Genomic DNA, 13446 nt, shown 5'->3' on the forward strand with positions numbered 1-13446 from the left:
AGAACAGATTATTTACTACTAAGATAATCATTTTATGAAGAGTTTAACTATACCTAAGAAAATGTTTTAAAACTCTTTTTACCTGAAGACTTGGATGACAGCCAAAATCCAATAAAGTCTTTACAACTTGAAGGTGACCTTTATTCACAGCAATATGAAGTGGAGTTTGTCTGCGTTTGTTTCGAGCATTCAAATCTGCACTACCTCTGTGTAGCACTTCTATGACAGCACCTTCATCTCCAAAAGCTGCATGGTGAACAGCCCGATCTCCATCTTTATCCTAAACATTAAAAAAATAAATAAATCTACATTAGGCAAACATTTTTACAGAGCAAAATAAAGAAAATACATTAATAAATAAGGCAATAATGGTTTAAAATGAAAATAAATTGTTACCCTGCCCTAAACTGGATTCTAACTTTAATAATTAAATTCCAAACATGAAAGGGTGATTAGAGACAGACACTACCCAGTTTACAGAGAAAGACTATGTCTTTTTTATAAAGCATAAAAAACAATGCTTATTTTTTCCTCCCTACTTGAGGTATTTTAGGATATCCCAAATATGATAACATGTCAGAATCATGCCCACAAAGAATCATATTTTAAAATGCCATCCTAATGATTTTAGATACATCCAGGAAAAAAGGACTATTACTGCATGAAGAGTTGAAGTAGTAAAAGTCATTTTTTAAAAACTCTTTTAAAAGGATGAAATATTATACCAATTATCATATACTTTCAAAGGAGAATATCTCACATGATAATGAAAACCTGAGTAATGAGTAAAAAACTTTTAGTACAATACAAAAACTTTAAATAAAACCCAATGAATCCTTTTGTAAATTGAATCATTCTGTAATGAACTCACCAAGCTCAACATTTATAAGACTGAAATTTACTATCTTAAGATGGATCACTTAAAGAAAGCATGTTCTGATATCATGATTCCTACCACAGCTTTCTTTGCTTCAGCTGAAGCACAATAAATTCTGCTCTAGAACAGAAATACCCTTACACTGTATGTATGTTTCTATGCTTCAAATGTGTTTCTCTTAAGCAATGGATTAAAGGATTTTTAAAAGCCAAAAAAAAAAAAAAAAAAAAATGAAAGCATGTGAAGATGCAGTATTATTTGTAAAGTGCTAGAAGACCATTACAAGTTTCTTTTTCTAGCTCCTCTGGATTCTTTCCAAATTTACTTCTTTCTAAACCTTTTATATAACTTCTGTTGCTCTCCTGAGTACTCACTTCAAATTCTCCAAGTGTAAAAAATAAATGTCAGTATTGGATCACAGGAAACATGGAAGAAAGAAAAATAACTTGTCTTCCCAAGAGGTCATCTTCAAGAAAGAGGGATATAGCCCCAATATCATAATTTCCCTTAATCTAGTTTCCAAGAATTTAGTAACAATCCTAAACTTTTTTTTCGCATTCTCACACTGTTAACAATCTCTCAAGATGAATTTCAGGCCCAATACAGTAATTCTGAATTCCCGTTTCATTTCAGAAATCCTCTATTATAAACTAGTCAACTCCCTGGCTCACAGCAATTGTTCCAAACCCATATTTCTCACCCTTTTAAAAAATGAAACCTCACACCCCAAACATGCAGCAGATGATTCTGTCTCCTACTTTTAACCAAATCTGAGACCACTCAGCAGGGGCATCCTCAACATCACATTTCTGTTCCCCTTTACCTAAGAGGAAGAAGTGTCAGTAAGAGTATATAAATTTGTACCACTGATTCCATTCCCTGTTAACCTCTTAAAGGCTTTTGCATCAATAATTATTATTTATCTGGACATAATACATTGTTGGTGGAGCTATGAACCACCCAACCTTTCTGAAGAGCAATTTGGAATTATGCCCAGAGGGCAACAAAAATGTGCATACCCTTTGATCCAGCAATACCACTACTGGGTTGATACCCTGAAGAGATTATGAAAAAGGGTGAAAACATCACTTGTACAAAAATATTCATAGCAGCCCTGTTTGTGGTAGCAAAGAATTGGAATTAAGTAAATGTCCTTCAATGGGGAAATGGCTTAACAAACTGTGGCATATATATGTGATGAACACTACTGTTCTATTAGAAACCAGGAGGGATGGGAATTCAGAGAAGCCTAGAAGGATTTGTATGAACTAATGCTGAGCAAGATGAGAAGAACCAGAAGAATATTGTACACCCTAACAGCAACATGAAAGTGATGATCAACCTCAATGAACTTGTTCTCTCCATCAGTGCAACAATCAGGCACAATTTTGGGGTATCTGCAATGGAGAATACCATCTGTATCCAGAGAAAGAATGGTGGAGTTTGAAAAAAGATCGAAGACTATTACCTTAATTTTTTTTTTTAAAAAAAGGTTATCTTATTATGTAACTTTGCTTTCTTCTATACTTTATGTTTTTCCTTAAGGATATGATTTCTCTCTCATCACATTCAACTAAATAACAATGCATACCATGGAAACAATGTAAAGACTGGCAGATTGCCTTCCATGGCGGGGGGGGGGGGGGGGGGGGGGAAGCAAGATTAAGGGGGAAAATTGTAAAAATTCAAAATAAACTCTTTCTAAAGAAAAAAGAAAGTTGGGGCGGCTAGGTTGCGCAGTGAATAGAGCACCGGTCTTGGAGTCAGGAGTACCTGGGTTCAAATCCCGTCTCAGACATTTAATAATTACCTAGCTGTGTGGCCTTGGGCAAGCCACTTAACCCCATTGCCTTGCAAAAACCTAAAAAAAAAAAAAAAAAATTCATGGGACATAGCCAATTACTTTCCTGAAAGAAACATTGATATTTGAAAATAAATGTGGAAAAGCATAACAAAAACTAAAAAATAACTATTATTTATCTCACAAAGTCTCTTCATCTTCAATGACCCCTTACAACATGACTACAAACAGGCTTAAAAAAACAAATAAAAAACCTCCAACCCTCAAAATTTTCTGTTGCTTCAGTTCCCCCCCTTCTTTCAGCTCCCAACCCATCTCGTTCCTTCCCTTTTCTGTCAAAGTTCTTTTTTATTAATTTTTTTTATTTTTTAGGTTTTTGCAAGGTAAATGGGGTTAAGTGGCTTGCCCAAGGCCACACAGCTAGGTAAATTATTAAGTGTCTGAGACCAGATTTGAACCCAGGTACTCCTGACTCCAGGGCTGGTGCTTTATCCACTGTGCCACCTAGCCGCCCCCCCCTCTGTCAAAGTTCTTAAACAAGTCAGTTAAAACTATTTTCTCCACTTTCTCATCACTCACCTCTCTATTTAACCCCTTACAATCAGATTTCCAGCCACTCTGCCAATTATAACTTCTGTCTCATGGTTCACCAACGACCAACTGTCAGATCCATGATCCTTTTTTCAGTCCTCATCCTTTGCATAAAGTCCAACTCAAAGTCTCCCTTCACAAGGAAGTCTACATCATGCCCACTTTTTGCTGATGGCCTTTTGCCACCTCAAATATCATACAGTATTTAGACTGGTCTCCTATGTAATTTTGCTTTAGATTAATTTATGTAAGATGAAAGGTAAATAGTGTTCTAGACAGACATTTCTAAATCTAAACTTATTACAGAAATGTGAGGGTACTGAATACAGAGTCAGAAAAATCTCAGGTTTAACTCATGTCCCTAGCCCTCACTATACTTAACTACTTATATAACTTTGAGGAAATTGCAATCTCTTTGAGTGTTTTCTACAAAATGAAAATATTTTCAATATCTCCCTTATAGGCTTGTTACAAGGGAAAGGTATTTTGAATACCTTAAGGTATCATGAAATCATAAGTTTTCTTTGTACTTACACAGCTGTGTATAAAGATTCCTGTATCTCAGACCCATGTGCACATCCGAGTCATAAAACCGCTATTTGAGGGGCCCTAGTCAAGGCACTTCTCTGAATCTAATTCCTCAATAGGAACAGAAGATTAGATTCCCTTCAAAGCTTGAATTCTGTGGACCTATGATCAGGAGCTACATTACATGTTTCTGAAATTAAATCCTACAGCAGTATGTATATAATTTCTACCTTCTTACAACTCAGTTATGTGTCTTAAATAGACACATAGGTTAGAATCCAGAAGGTTTCTTAAAGGCAAAACTATGGATTTTTGTCCCACCTTACTTTTTATCATGATTAGTACTAGTACTGTTTTCATTTCACTTATGAAGAATATGGACAATTTTATGGGTCCAAAACTAGCATACTTATACAATTAAGTTATATTTTCACAGTCCACAACAGTTTAACCTATACACTGAAAGGGAAATAATGTGAAATCTTACTGTACAGAAAGGGAAATATAAATTCCAAGAGATAAACAATTTTCCAGTATATACCTTTGAATTTTCCTTAACAGAAATAAAAGAATTCTCATTTTATAATTGACTCTCTAAGTCCCCATGCTAAATGCTTAATCATAAAGATGGTTCATTGATTGGAGATAAAAAATAAAAACAAAATAGGTCCTACCCCAAAAAAGGTTCACATTTTAATGAGGGATACAACTTTTAAACAGACATATAAAGGCAATCAATACAAAAAGTAGTACGAAGTATTTCAAAGTGACAATCCTAGGCTTTGAAAGAAGCAAGCTGTCAGGACATCTAGGTGGTACAGCAGATAGAGAAACAGCCCTGGAGTCAGGAGGACCTGAGTTCAAATCCAGCCTCAGACATTACAACATTCCTTGAAGCCTACTATTATTATCCTCATATTGAAAATGAGGAATTGAAGGCAGATAGAAGTTAAATAATTTGCCCAGGATCTCCTTTTTGGCTAAAGTGTCTGTGTCTGAAAAGTTATTATTTAAAAATTAGTGGAACAAGGGCCGCTAGGTGGTACAGTGGATAGAGTACCAGCCCTGGCACAGGAGGACCTAAGTTCAAATCAGGCCTCAGACACTTAATAATTGTCTAGCTCTGCGACCTTGGACAAGTCACTTAACACTATTGCCTAAAATATATAAAATTCTTTAAAAAGAAGCAAATTGTTTTTAAAAGGGAAAAGTCAAAACCAAGCACACTGTAGTTGCTGGGATACAGTTATAGTGAGTGACTAGCAAGGCACTGAAACCAACATAAAGAAAATAAAAAGATTGGGGGAATGGGGAGGGAATGCCAAGGATCCACCACAGAGATAAAAGTTTGAAACAATTCAAGACTTCTGAGGGTGAGATTTCTTTTATTTGTTTTCTTCCCCAATTAGTTCCTTGAGAGCAGGGAGTGTCTCAATTGTTCTATATGTATTTTCAGTGTTAGCTCGGTGCTTGGCATACTCTAAGCACTTAATAAACATTCAATTATCCATAGTTTAAGTAAAGCTTGTTAGGAGTCTGAAGTGATTTAGATATGAAAAGAATGAGTTAAGGACAGTTCCAAGAATGAGTTAAGGACAGTTCCATGACTATAAACCTAAGTTATTAATTTAAAAATCAAAGTAGGGTGGCTAGGTGGCTCAATGGACAGAGCACCAGCCCTGGAGTCAGGAATACCTGAGTTCAAATCCAGTTTCAGACACTTAATAATTACCTAGCTGTGTGGCCTTGGGCAAGCCACTTAACCCCATTGCCTTGCAAAAAAACCCCTAAAAAACAAGCAAAAAAAAAAAATCAAAAAGTAGACAAAAATCTCATGATATTTTTAAAGGGCTGTTGATAAGTTTGCTTCTTACAATTTAACAAGTAAATGAATCAAAACAGACTTATTTATATGAATAACAAAAATTAATTTATATTTTTTACAAAACAAAAAATAATATGTTACTTGATTAATATCTAAAAAATAATGCTCATATCCTAGGAAAAAAAACAAATGTTTTTAATAGTATGGAACTATTTGGTGATAATTTATGGTTTTTAAAATTTTACTATTAAAGAATATTTTAGACTTCTTTAATTATATTTACAAATATTTTTAATGTATCATAACTTCCAATATTTCAAATATTTTGAAGAAAAAAACTATTGAAGGAAAAAAACTGAAAATACTAATGACAATGCTTACAGGCTCCTTTTCTCTCCCTGTAACTTCAGATTTCCAACAGAAAAGAGTTTTTTATGGCATTTCTCATAAAATTAACTTGAACTTCCCACTCATTCCCTTTGCTTTTGAAAGTAGATAACCAATTCAGTCTGTATTTGAGATTCCCTTAAGAAAAAAAGGACCCATGGGGGCAGCTAGGCGCAAGCCACTTAACCCCATTACCTTGGAAAAAATCTAAAAAAAAAAAAAGGAACCAATGTTTAAAGCATTATTCCAACTGTTCTCTTTATCTTCAAAACCACAGGATATATCTTAACCCATTGTTGCTTTCTGTTCATATAAATAAAAGGAAAGCACATGAGATGCCATCACCCACATCATTCAAAAGCTCCAAACCAGGCAAAACCCTCAAATTTGCCAGCAACCTCCATGTTGTCAGTCTTGAAAGCATAATTCAAAATCATACAATGGATCTTTGGCTTGGGGGGGGGGGGTTCGCAAGGCAATTGGGGGGGGGGGGGGTTAAGTGACTTGCCCAAGGCCACACAGCTAGGTAATTATTAAGTGTCTAAAGAAAAATTTGAATTCAGGTCCTCCTGACTCCAGGGCTGGTGCTCTATATCCACTGTGCCACTTAGCTGCACCCATTTAAAAAAAAAAAACAAATCAAGCATAAAAGTAACTCAGTTTTTTTTACTTTATATATTATTAGCTGAAACAACATGGTTTTTTAAATTTATTTTGGAATTACTGAAATTAAAATGGAAAGAATTTTTTCTAGAATTTTATCTCACATCCAAAATGAAATAAAATTATGTAATCCTTCCCTCTTAGTTAAAACTCAAATGATTTAAAATATCTTTACAATCACCACGAAAAATCACTAGGCTTATGAATTCATGAAAAAAAAAGAAAAAATAAGGTAAACATTGCTAAAGGAAATTCACACTATACATGCAACTATCAAAAAATAAATAGTACTGCCAACAAGAGCAATATCTTATAACTCAAGACAATCAATGTTTGCAGGACTAGAACTTTAAATATTAGGTCACCACCATTGTAATACCCCAGGGAGGAAAAAGTGACTCTTTAAAGCTAAAGATGACAGCAAACCTGCAAGAAGTAGGATGCTCTTTCCCACTTTTAGGATATTGCAGATTTTTTTCATTATTTACACAATAAAACAATTTCCTATTCAAAAAGTAAAGTTGTTACAAGGAACTCAGTTAAATGATACTGCTTTTTAAACAAGATATTGATATAACCTAAGTTATACCAAACAATAAAAAGATGACTCATTCCTAAATAAGCAGCTATAGATAAGATTATTTTTTAAATTCAGATATTACTTTGGCTTGATATGATGTAGAATAGAATGACTTTGTTTTTGTCATTAGTACCTTTCTTCCTGCTTGGCCTAAAGTTGCAATAAACTAGGCAGATGAGATATTTGGTATATAATACTTCAAACGCTACTAATGGAGGGAAACAATAATGTGCAATAAAAAGATACCCACTAAGGCTGTCACTGAGAAGCTTGCATACTTGGAGCAGGTTTGAGGTAACAAGTGACTGAGGGTTCCTACCATAAAGAATCACACCCAATATCAGTGGATTTCCTCGTGAACAGCCATTCAATCTCAAGAGAGACTGCCAAAAGATGGGCATACTAATAATTAGCATCCATCCAACTTCTTATTACACTCATTCAGAGTTACTGATGAAAACAAGAACTACAAAGAGAACTATCTCCCTATTGAAGGCCTTCATTTCACCTATTAAATGAAAGAGTTCAAATAAGGTTCTCCTGTGGTTCTCAAAGTCCCAGTGGATAGCAAGGGACTTAAAAAGAGTCAGGAAGCCCTGGGTTCAGATCCTGGGTAAGTCACTTACTAGCTGTGTGAACCTGGTCCAATTCTATCTTCTGTGTGTCTCAGTTTCCCTAATAGGAAAAAAGTGCTTAACATAGTAAAGCACTCTGTAAACCCTGAATAACTACAAAATGCAAGGATTATTTCTTTCTTAGGCTTCCTTAATCTTAGTGCTTTGCCTCTAAGATTATCTTAAATTTATCCTGCAAATACCTTTTTTGTTGTACATATCTATTTCTTGGAAGGCCCAGAACTAAGTATATGGGTGATATTCAATAAATGATTATTGATTTAATTTTAAAAAAAAAGTACTGATAGCCCTGAGTTGAAAACTGAATATAAAAGTGACATGGTGACAGGAATAGTAGCATATAATTCAACTATAATCTCATCTCATATGTTTATATTTTTGTCAAGACAAGTTATTTAATTACCTCTGCTTCTACATCCACATTTTGCTTCAAAAGCAGTTTTAAAATGTCAACATGTCCATTCTGACTAGCAGCTTGCATGGCAGTGTGTCCAGCACATTGTCCATTTACCTAAAAAACAAAATATAATAAATGTTAGGATATCCAAGCCTAAATCTAAATATCCAAAAGATATCATACAATTATAAAATGTTAGTTATCTTCACATATCTGTGATTATGTAAGTTAATTCTTTTTTAAAAGTAACAAATTCGGGGCAGCTAGGTGGTGCAGTGAATAGAGCACCAGCCTTGGAGTCAGGAGTACCTGGGTTCAAATCTGGTCGCAGACATTTAATAATTACCTAGCTGTATGGCCTTGTGCAAGCCACTTAACCCTGTTTACCTTGCCCCCCCCCCCCCACAAAAAAAGAAACCAGGAGGGATGGGAATTCAGGGAAGCCTGGAAAGAGCTGCATGAACTGATGTTGAGTGAGATGAGCAAAACCAGAAAAACAATGTACACCCTAACAGCAACATGGGGGTGATGATCAACTGTGATGGACTTGCTCATCCTTTCAGTACAACAAGCAGGAACAATTTTGAGCTATCTGCAATGGAGAATACCATCAGTATCCAGAGAAAGAATTATGGACTTTGAACAAAGGCCAAAAACTATTACCGTCAAATTAGAAAAAAAAAAAGTTATTTTACTACCTTATACTTTATTTTTCTTCCTTAAGGATATAATTTCTCTGTCATCACATTCAACTGAGATCAATGTATAACATGGAACCAAGGTAAACACTAATGCAAGAATGGGGGGGGGGGATTGTAAAACTCGAAATAAATAAAATCTTTCTTTAAAAAAAAGGTCAGAGACAGAGAGAAACACCACATACATATTCCCTGTCTTAATAATTAAAAGCTCTATCTCTAGTGAAAAAAAAGAATAAATAATTTGAAGTTTTCAAATGGACTTTACAAAGAAAACTTTTTGAGTCACATCTCTGTTACATCACCAGGTCTGGCCACAATGATATCAAGAATAATGGAGATTCATCACACTCAATTGGGATCAATGTACAACATGGAAACAATGTAAAGACTGACAAATTGCTTTCAGTGGGGGATGGGAGTGGGGGAGGGAAGAATGGGAGGGAAACGGTAAAACTCAAAATAAATAAAATCTTTAATTAAAAAAAAGAATAAATGGAGATTGAGATTCTATTCCCAAGCATGTTTACTTCTAAAATCTGGAATCAAAATCCTTTTTTAAAAACAACAAAGGGGCAGCTAGGTGGCACAGTGGATAGAGCATTGGCCCTGGAATCAGGAAGACCTGAGTTCAAATTCAGCCTCAGACACTTAATTATTCCTAGCTGTGTAACCTTGGGCAAGTCAAAAAAAAAAAAACCCACAACAAAACCAACAAGAATACAAGCGTTCAACAAGATAGTTATTGAAGGCAGGCTAGTTGTCTTTTAGCATATCAACAAGTTCATAGTAAATATTTAATAAATGTCTATTGACTCTCTTCCTTTAGCTGGTTTTATATTAGAAGGAAGCTGAAATGGGGAAAATGTATAGGTATGTTTCACTTTTAAACACATACATGCTAAAAAATTTGGTTGAAAAACAAATTGCCATTTCCCATTGCCTTCTATTATAAAATGCTTTATATTATAAATAAGTTCTTAAAAAACAGGAGAAGGGTAAGAAAAAAGGGAGGGGGGACCAATGTTTCACAGGGTACTTCTAAAAGCCAACACGGTTTACCATGCAAGCAAATATCCTCTAATCACGAGTTCCCTTACAGGAAACCATTTTTGTTGCCAAAAACATGTTCATTAAAAGGATCATGGTGCCTTACTTCCCTCATTAGGCAATTGCATCTTTTTGACAGCTACCTACGAAAAATTTAGTAACGTTAAGAATCAATTACATCTATTAAATAGCTAGTTCCCTAGAATCACTCATTGAAGCAAAAAACAGACCAGGTCTGTAACCTAAAGAAAACTATTAGAATAGTCTCTGCCTCTTACAACTTGTAACTGCTTTCATTCCCTAAACTTTAAACAAGCAGCTATGATAGTATTCTCAACTTTATTTTTTTTTTAGGTTTTTGCAAGGCAAATGGGGTTAAGTGGCTTGCCCAACGCCACACAGTTAGGTCATTATTAAATGTCTGAGACCAGATTTGAACCCAGGTATTCCTGACTCCAGGCCTGGTGGCTTTATACACTGCTCCACCTAGCCGCCCCAATGATAGTATTCTCTCAATCACTATTCATTTTGCTATGACTATAGAAAAGAAGGAATTATATATTTTTCCAGAAGCCATCAAAAGAATTTCCATTATGATGTCCAAAGGGGAATTCTCAGTAGTTATGACTAAATAAGAGACAAACCCCTACCCTTATTACACTGTATGAATTCAAACTGTTTACAAAACATTTTTCCCTTCCTTAAATTTAAGAGATTCAATTGTATCAAACAAATATAATGGATGATTTTGTCATTTGTTATAATTACTAACATAATAACTAAAGACCATACTCTTAAACTTCCTAACCAGTGGGATGAGGACCCCTGGGGGACCAAGAAATTATTGCAAGAGATACTTCATTCCACATATATTCCAAATATTGTCATTTACTTTTTTGTTTAGCTCCATAAAAATTTACAATATTTGTATTGGGGGGTTTTGTAATTTTATATTAACACTGCTACCTTTTTCCTAATGGAAAAGAAATTTATTTGTCCTTTGGGAATAAACTATAATATTTTCTTTTGCCAAGATGCCCTCTCCAAAAGTAGACAATCTGCTTTGTTTACTTAGATTTCATGAGGCTCTTCTTATGAAGATGTAAATTTTAAATATTTTAAATTAAAATATTATAGTAGAACTAGATTACCTTACAGTGAAAGACTACAATCACTAGAATTTAATCACTATTTTTTCAATGGATACTAATAATACAAATAACTCAACATTTAAAAAGTATTTTAATAACTATAAAATAATTTTACATACATTATCTCATCTATTGTAACTACTAATATATGGAAAAGTTGAAATTTTTTAAAGTTAAATAGGTGTTCTACCTGAAAAAGTTTGGAACCATGGATCTACCATCTGTTTGATGAGAAGTACAAAAGCAAGATTTGAAACAATACAATTACTTAGCTTTTGTGGGCAAGTTAATATTTTGCTTTTTTGGAAAACGTAGCATCCTGAATGCCTTATGATGACACAATCTAAACAATTTAAAAGTAGGAAAAGATTTCAGTGGTTCTATCCATTAAAAACAGAATTTTTACCTATTTTTTTCTCTGAATCTTTTGACAACTGCTTTTCCAAACCTAGGATGCATGTAAGACTACTTCCGGATTCTCATTCCTCGACGACAAACTAGGAGGAGTGATCAGTCCCTCTGGTAGCTCCCTTTATTTTCAAACTCAGCAATCAATAAACTTGGATAGTAAGAATCAGAAGTAGAATACAATTTTCCACCTGTTGATTCCTCCACTTTTTGAAGGATAAAATTATCACAGACAAGCCAAGAAATTATAAACTACTTTGATTTTGGAAGAAAGTCTCAACAGTATAAATAACTAAAGCATGTCACACCCCAACCTCACCATTACTACTAAATCAAGCCCGAGTCAGTGTAGTTATCAATTTCCTGAATTCCTCTTAAATTTTCTCTTTCTGTTCCTATAATTATATACTCAATTGTGATTCTCCCTCCACTTAGTTTCATCCAATTGCTCTCCACTATGCTTCTACCTTTCTTCACATGGGTATATCTTCTGAATATACAAAACTATATCAATCCGTCTCCCCTCACCCCTATTTTTACTTACCCTGCTTCTATTGAGCAAGAACAAGAATACATCTTTGCAAGGGAGAATAGAGATTTAAGCTTCAATAACACCTCCTTGATCACAAAAGACTTAGTAAAAATAGTCACAGTATGTTGATAAAAAGATCCTAAAATTCATCCCCAATGTCAATTTCATTCTCATCCAATATCAAGGAATTCAACTTTAACTCTAGCTAGTCATTTTGTAAATATAGCTTTTTGGAGACACAAAGTAATTGAGAATATACAGCTTGATTCAGGAAAAATAAATGGAAAAACAAAAACACCTTGAAGTATCTGTCCTGTGATGAGATAGTAAGTAGTTACATATGCACATTTATCTTACATGTTATTTTATATATATGTAAATATATACATATATACACACACATAAATACATACAGATACATAGTACTTTCAAAAGAATTTTACCTTCATAGAGAAAGCTTATCAACCCCTTTAGAAAAATCAGAATAAGATGCTTACCATCAAATAAAGGAAAACCTAGATCAAACTTTTTTATGAGGGGAAAAATTGACATTAAATTTCCCCAAAAGGAAAACAAAGGATCTGAAAATGAAAAAAGGTGGCTAAATTTAGAGACATTATAAAATTACAATGCTTACATCAACATCTGGTCTTTTTAACAAATCTTCTACTTTAGCAACATCTCCATTAGCAGCAGCTTTAACTAGCTCTTCATTAAGGTCCCCAGATTCTTGAGTTTCAAATAGTTTCTTCAAGAGTTGAGATAGTCTCTCTGAAAATAAACAGTAAAAGTGTGGATATAGGAATTATGATGAATTCAGAATTTAAAACATTAGAAGACATTTCTAGAATGCCTGGAATTATGTTGGGGGGGGGGGGGGGGTTTGCAAGGCAATAGGGTTAATTTACATGCCCAAGGTCACATGGCTATTAACTGTCCGAGACCTGATTTGAACTTAGGACCTCCTGATTCCAGACCACAGCTTTATCCACTGCACCACCTTCAATGATTATGTTTCAAACTATTTTCTTTTGCCCTACAACCTGTTATTACGGTAAACTGCATAAATAAGTATTATTGATTCTTCAAAAGTATTTCCATATATTTGGAAACACATAGTAAAGGGAATTTGAAGATGAATATTTATAACAAATATATTATGAATGGTCATATTAAGATAGAATATAAATTTAAAAACAAATTTTTACATTGCTATAAGCAAAGTCTAACATTTGAAAAAATGAAAATAATTATCTCAACTTTCAATTTCAAGCATTTAGAGCCAGTAGTTTACTAAAGTCTTAGGAATTCTACAGCACTACA

General features: G+C 34.1%; 1 protein-coding gene across 1 annotated transcript in view; it reads right to left on the minus strand.

The window, feature by feature from the left end:
- MIB1 (MIB E3 ubiquitin protein ligase 1) overlaps positions 1 to 13446 on the minus strand; it is a 149297-nt gene that overhangs the window by 76577 nt on the left and 59274 nt on the right. Inside the window, exons 9-11 of the mRNA XM_074199524.1 lie at positions 12761 to 12894; positions 8291 to 8398; positions 83 to 280 (exon numbers count right to left, since the gene is read on the minus strand). Coding sequence (XP_074055625.1) covers positions 83 to 280; positions 8291 to 8398; positions 12761 to 12894 — 440 coding nt within the window. The remainder of the gene's footprint in view (positions 1 to 82; positions 281 to 8290; positions 8399 to 12760; positions 12895 to 13446) is intronic.

The sequence above is a fragment of the Macrotis lagotis genome, chromosome X (genome assembly GCF_037893015.1).
Source record: "Macrotis lagotis isolate mMagLag1 chromosome X, bilby.v1.9.chrom.fasta, whole genome shotgun sequence".
Lineage (NCBI taxonomy): Eukaryota > Metazoa > Chordata > Mammalia > Peramelemorphia > Peramelidae > Macrotis > Macrotis lagotis.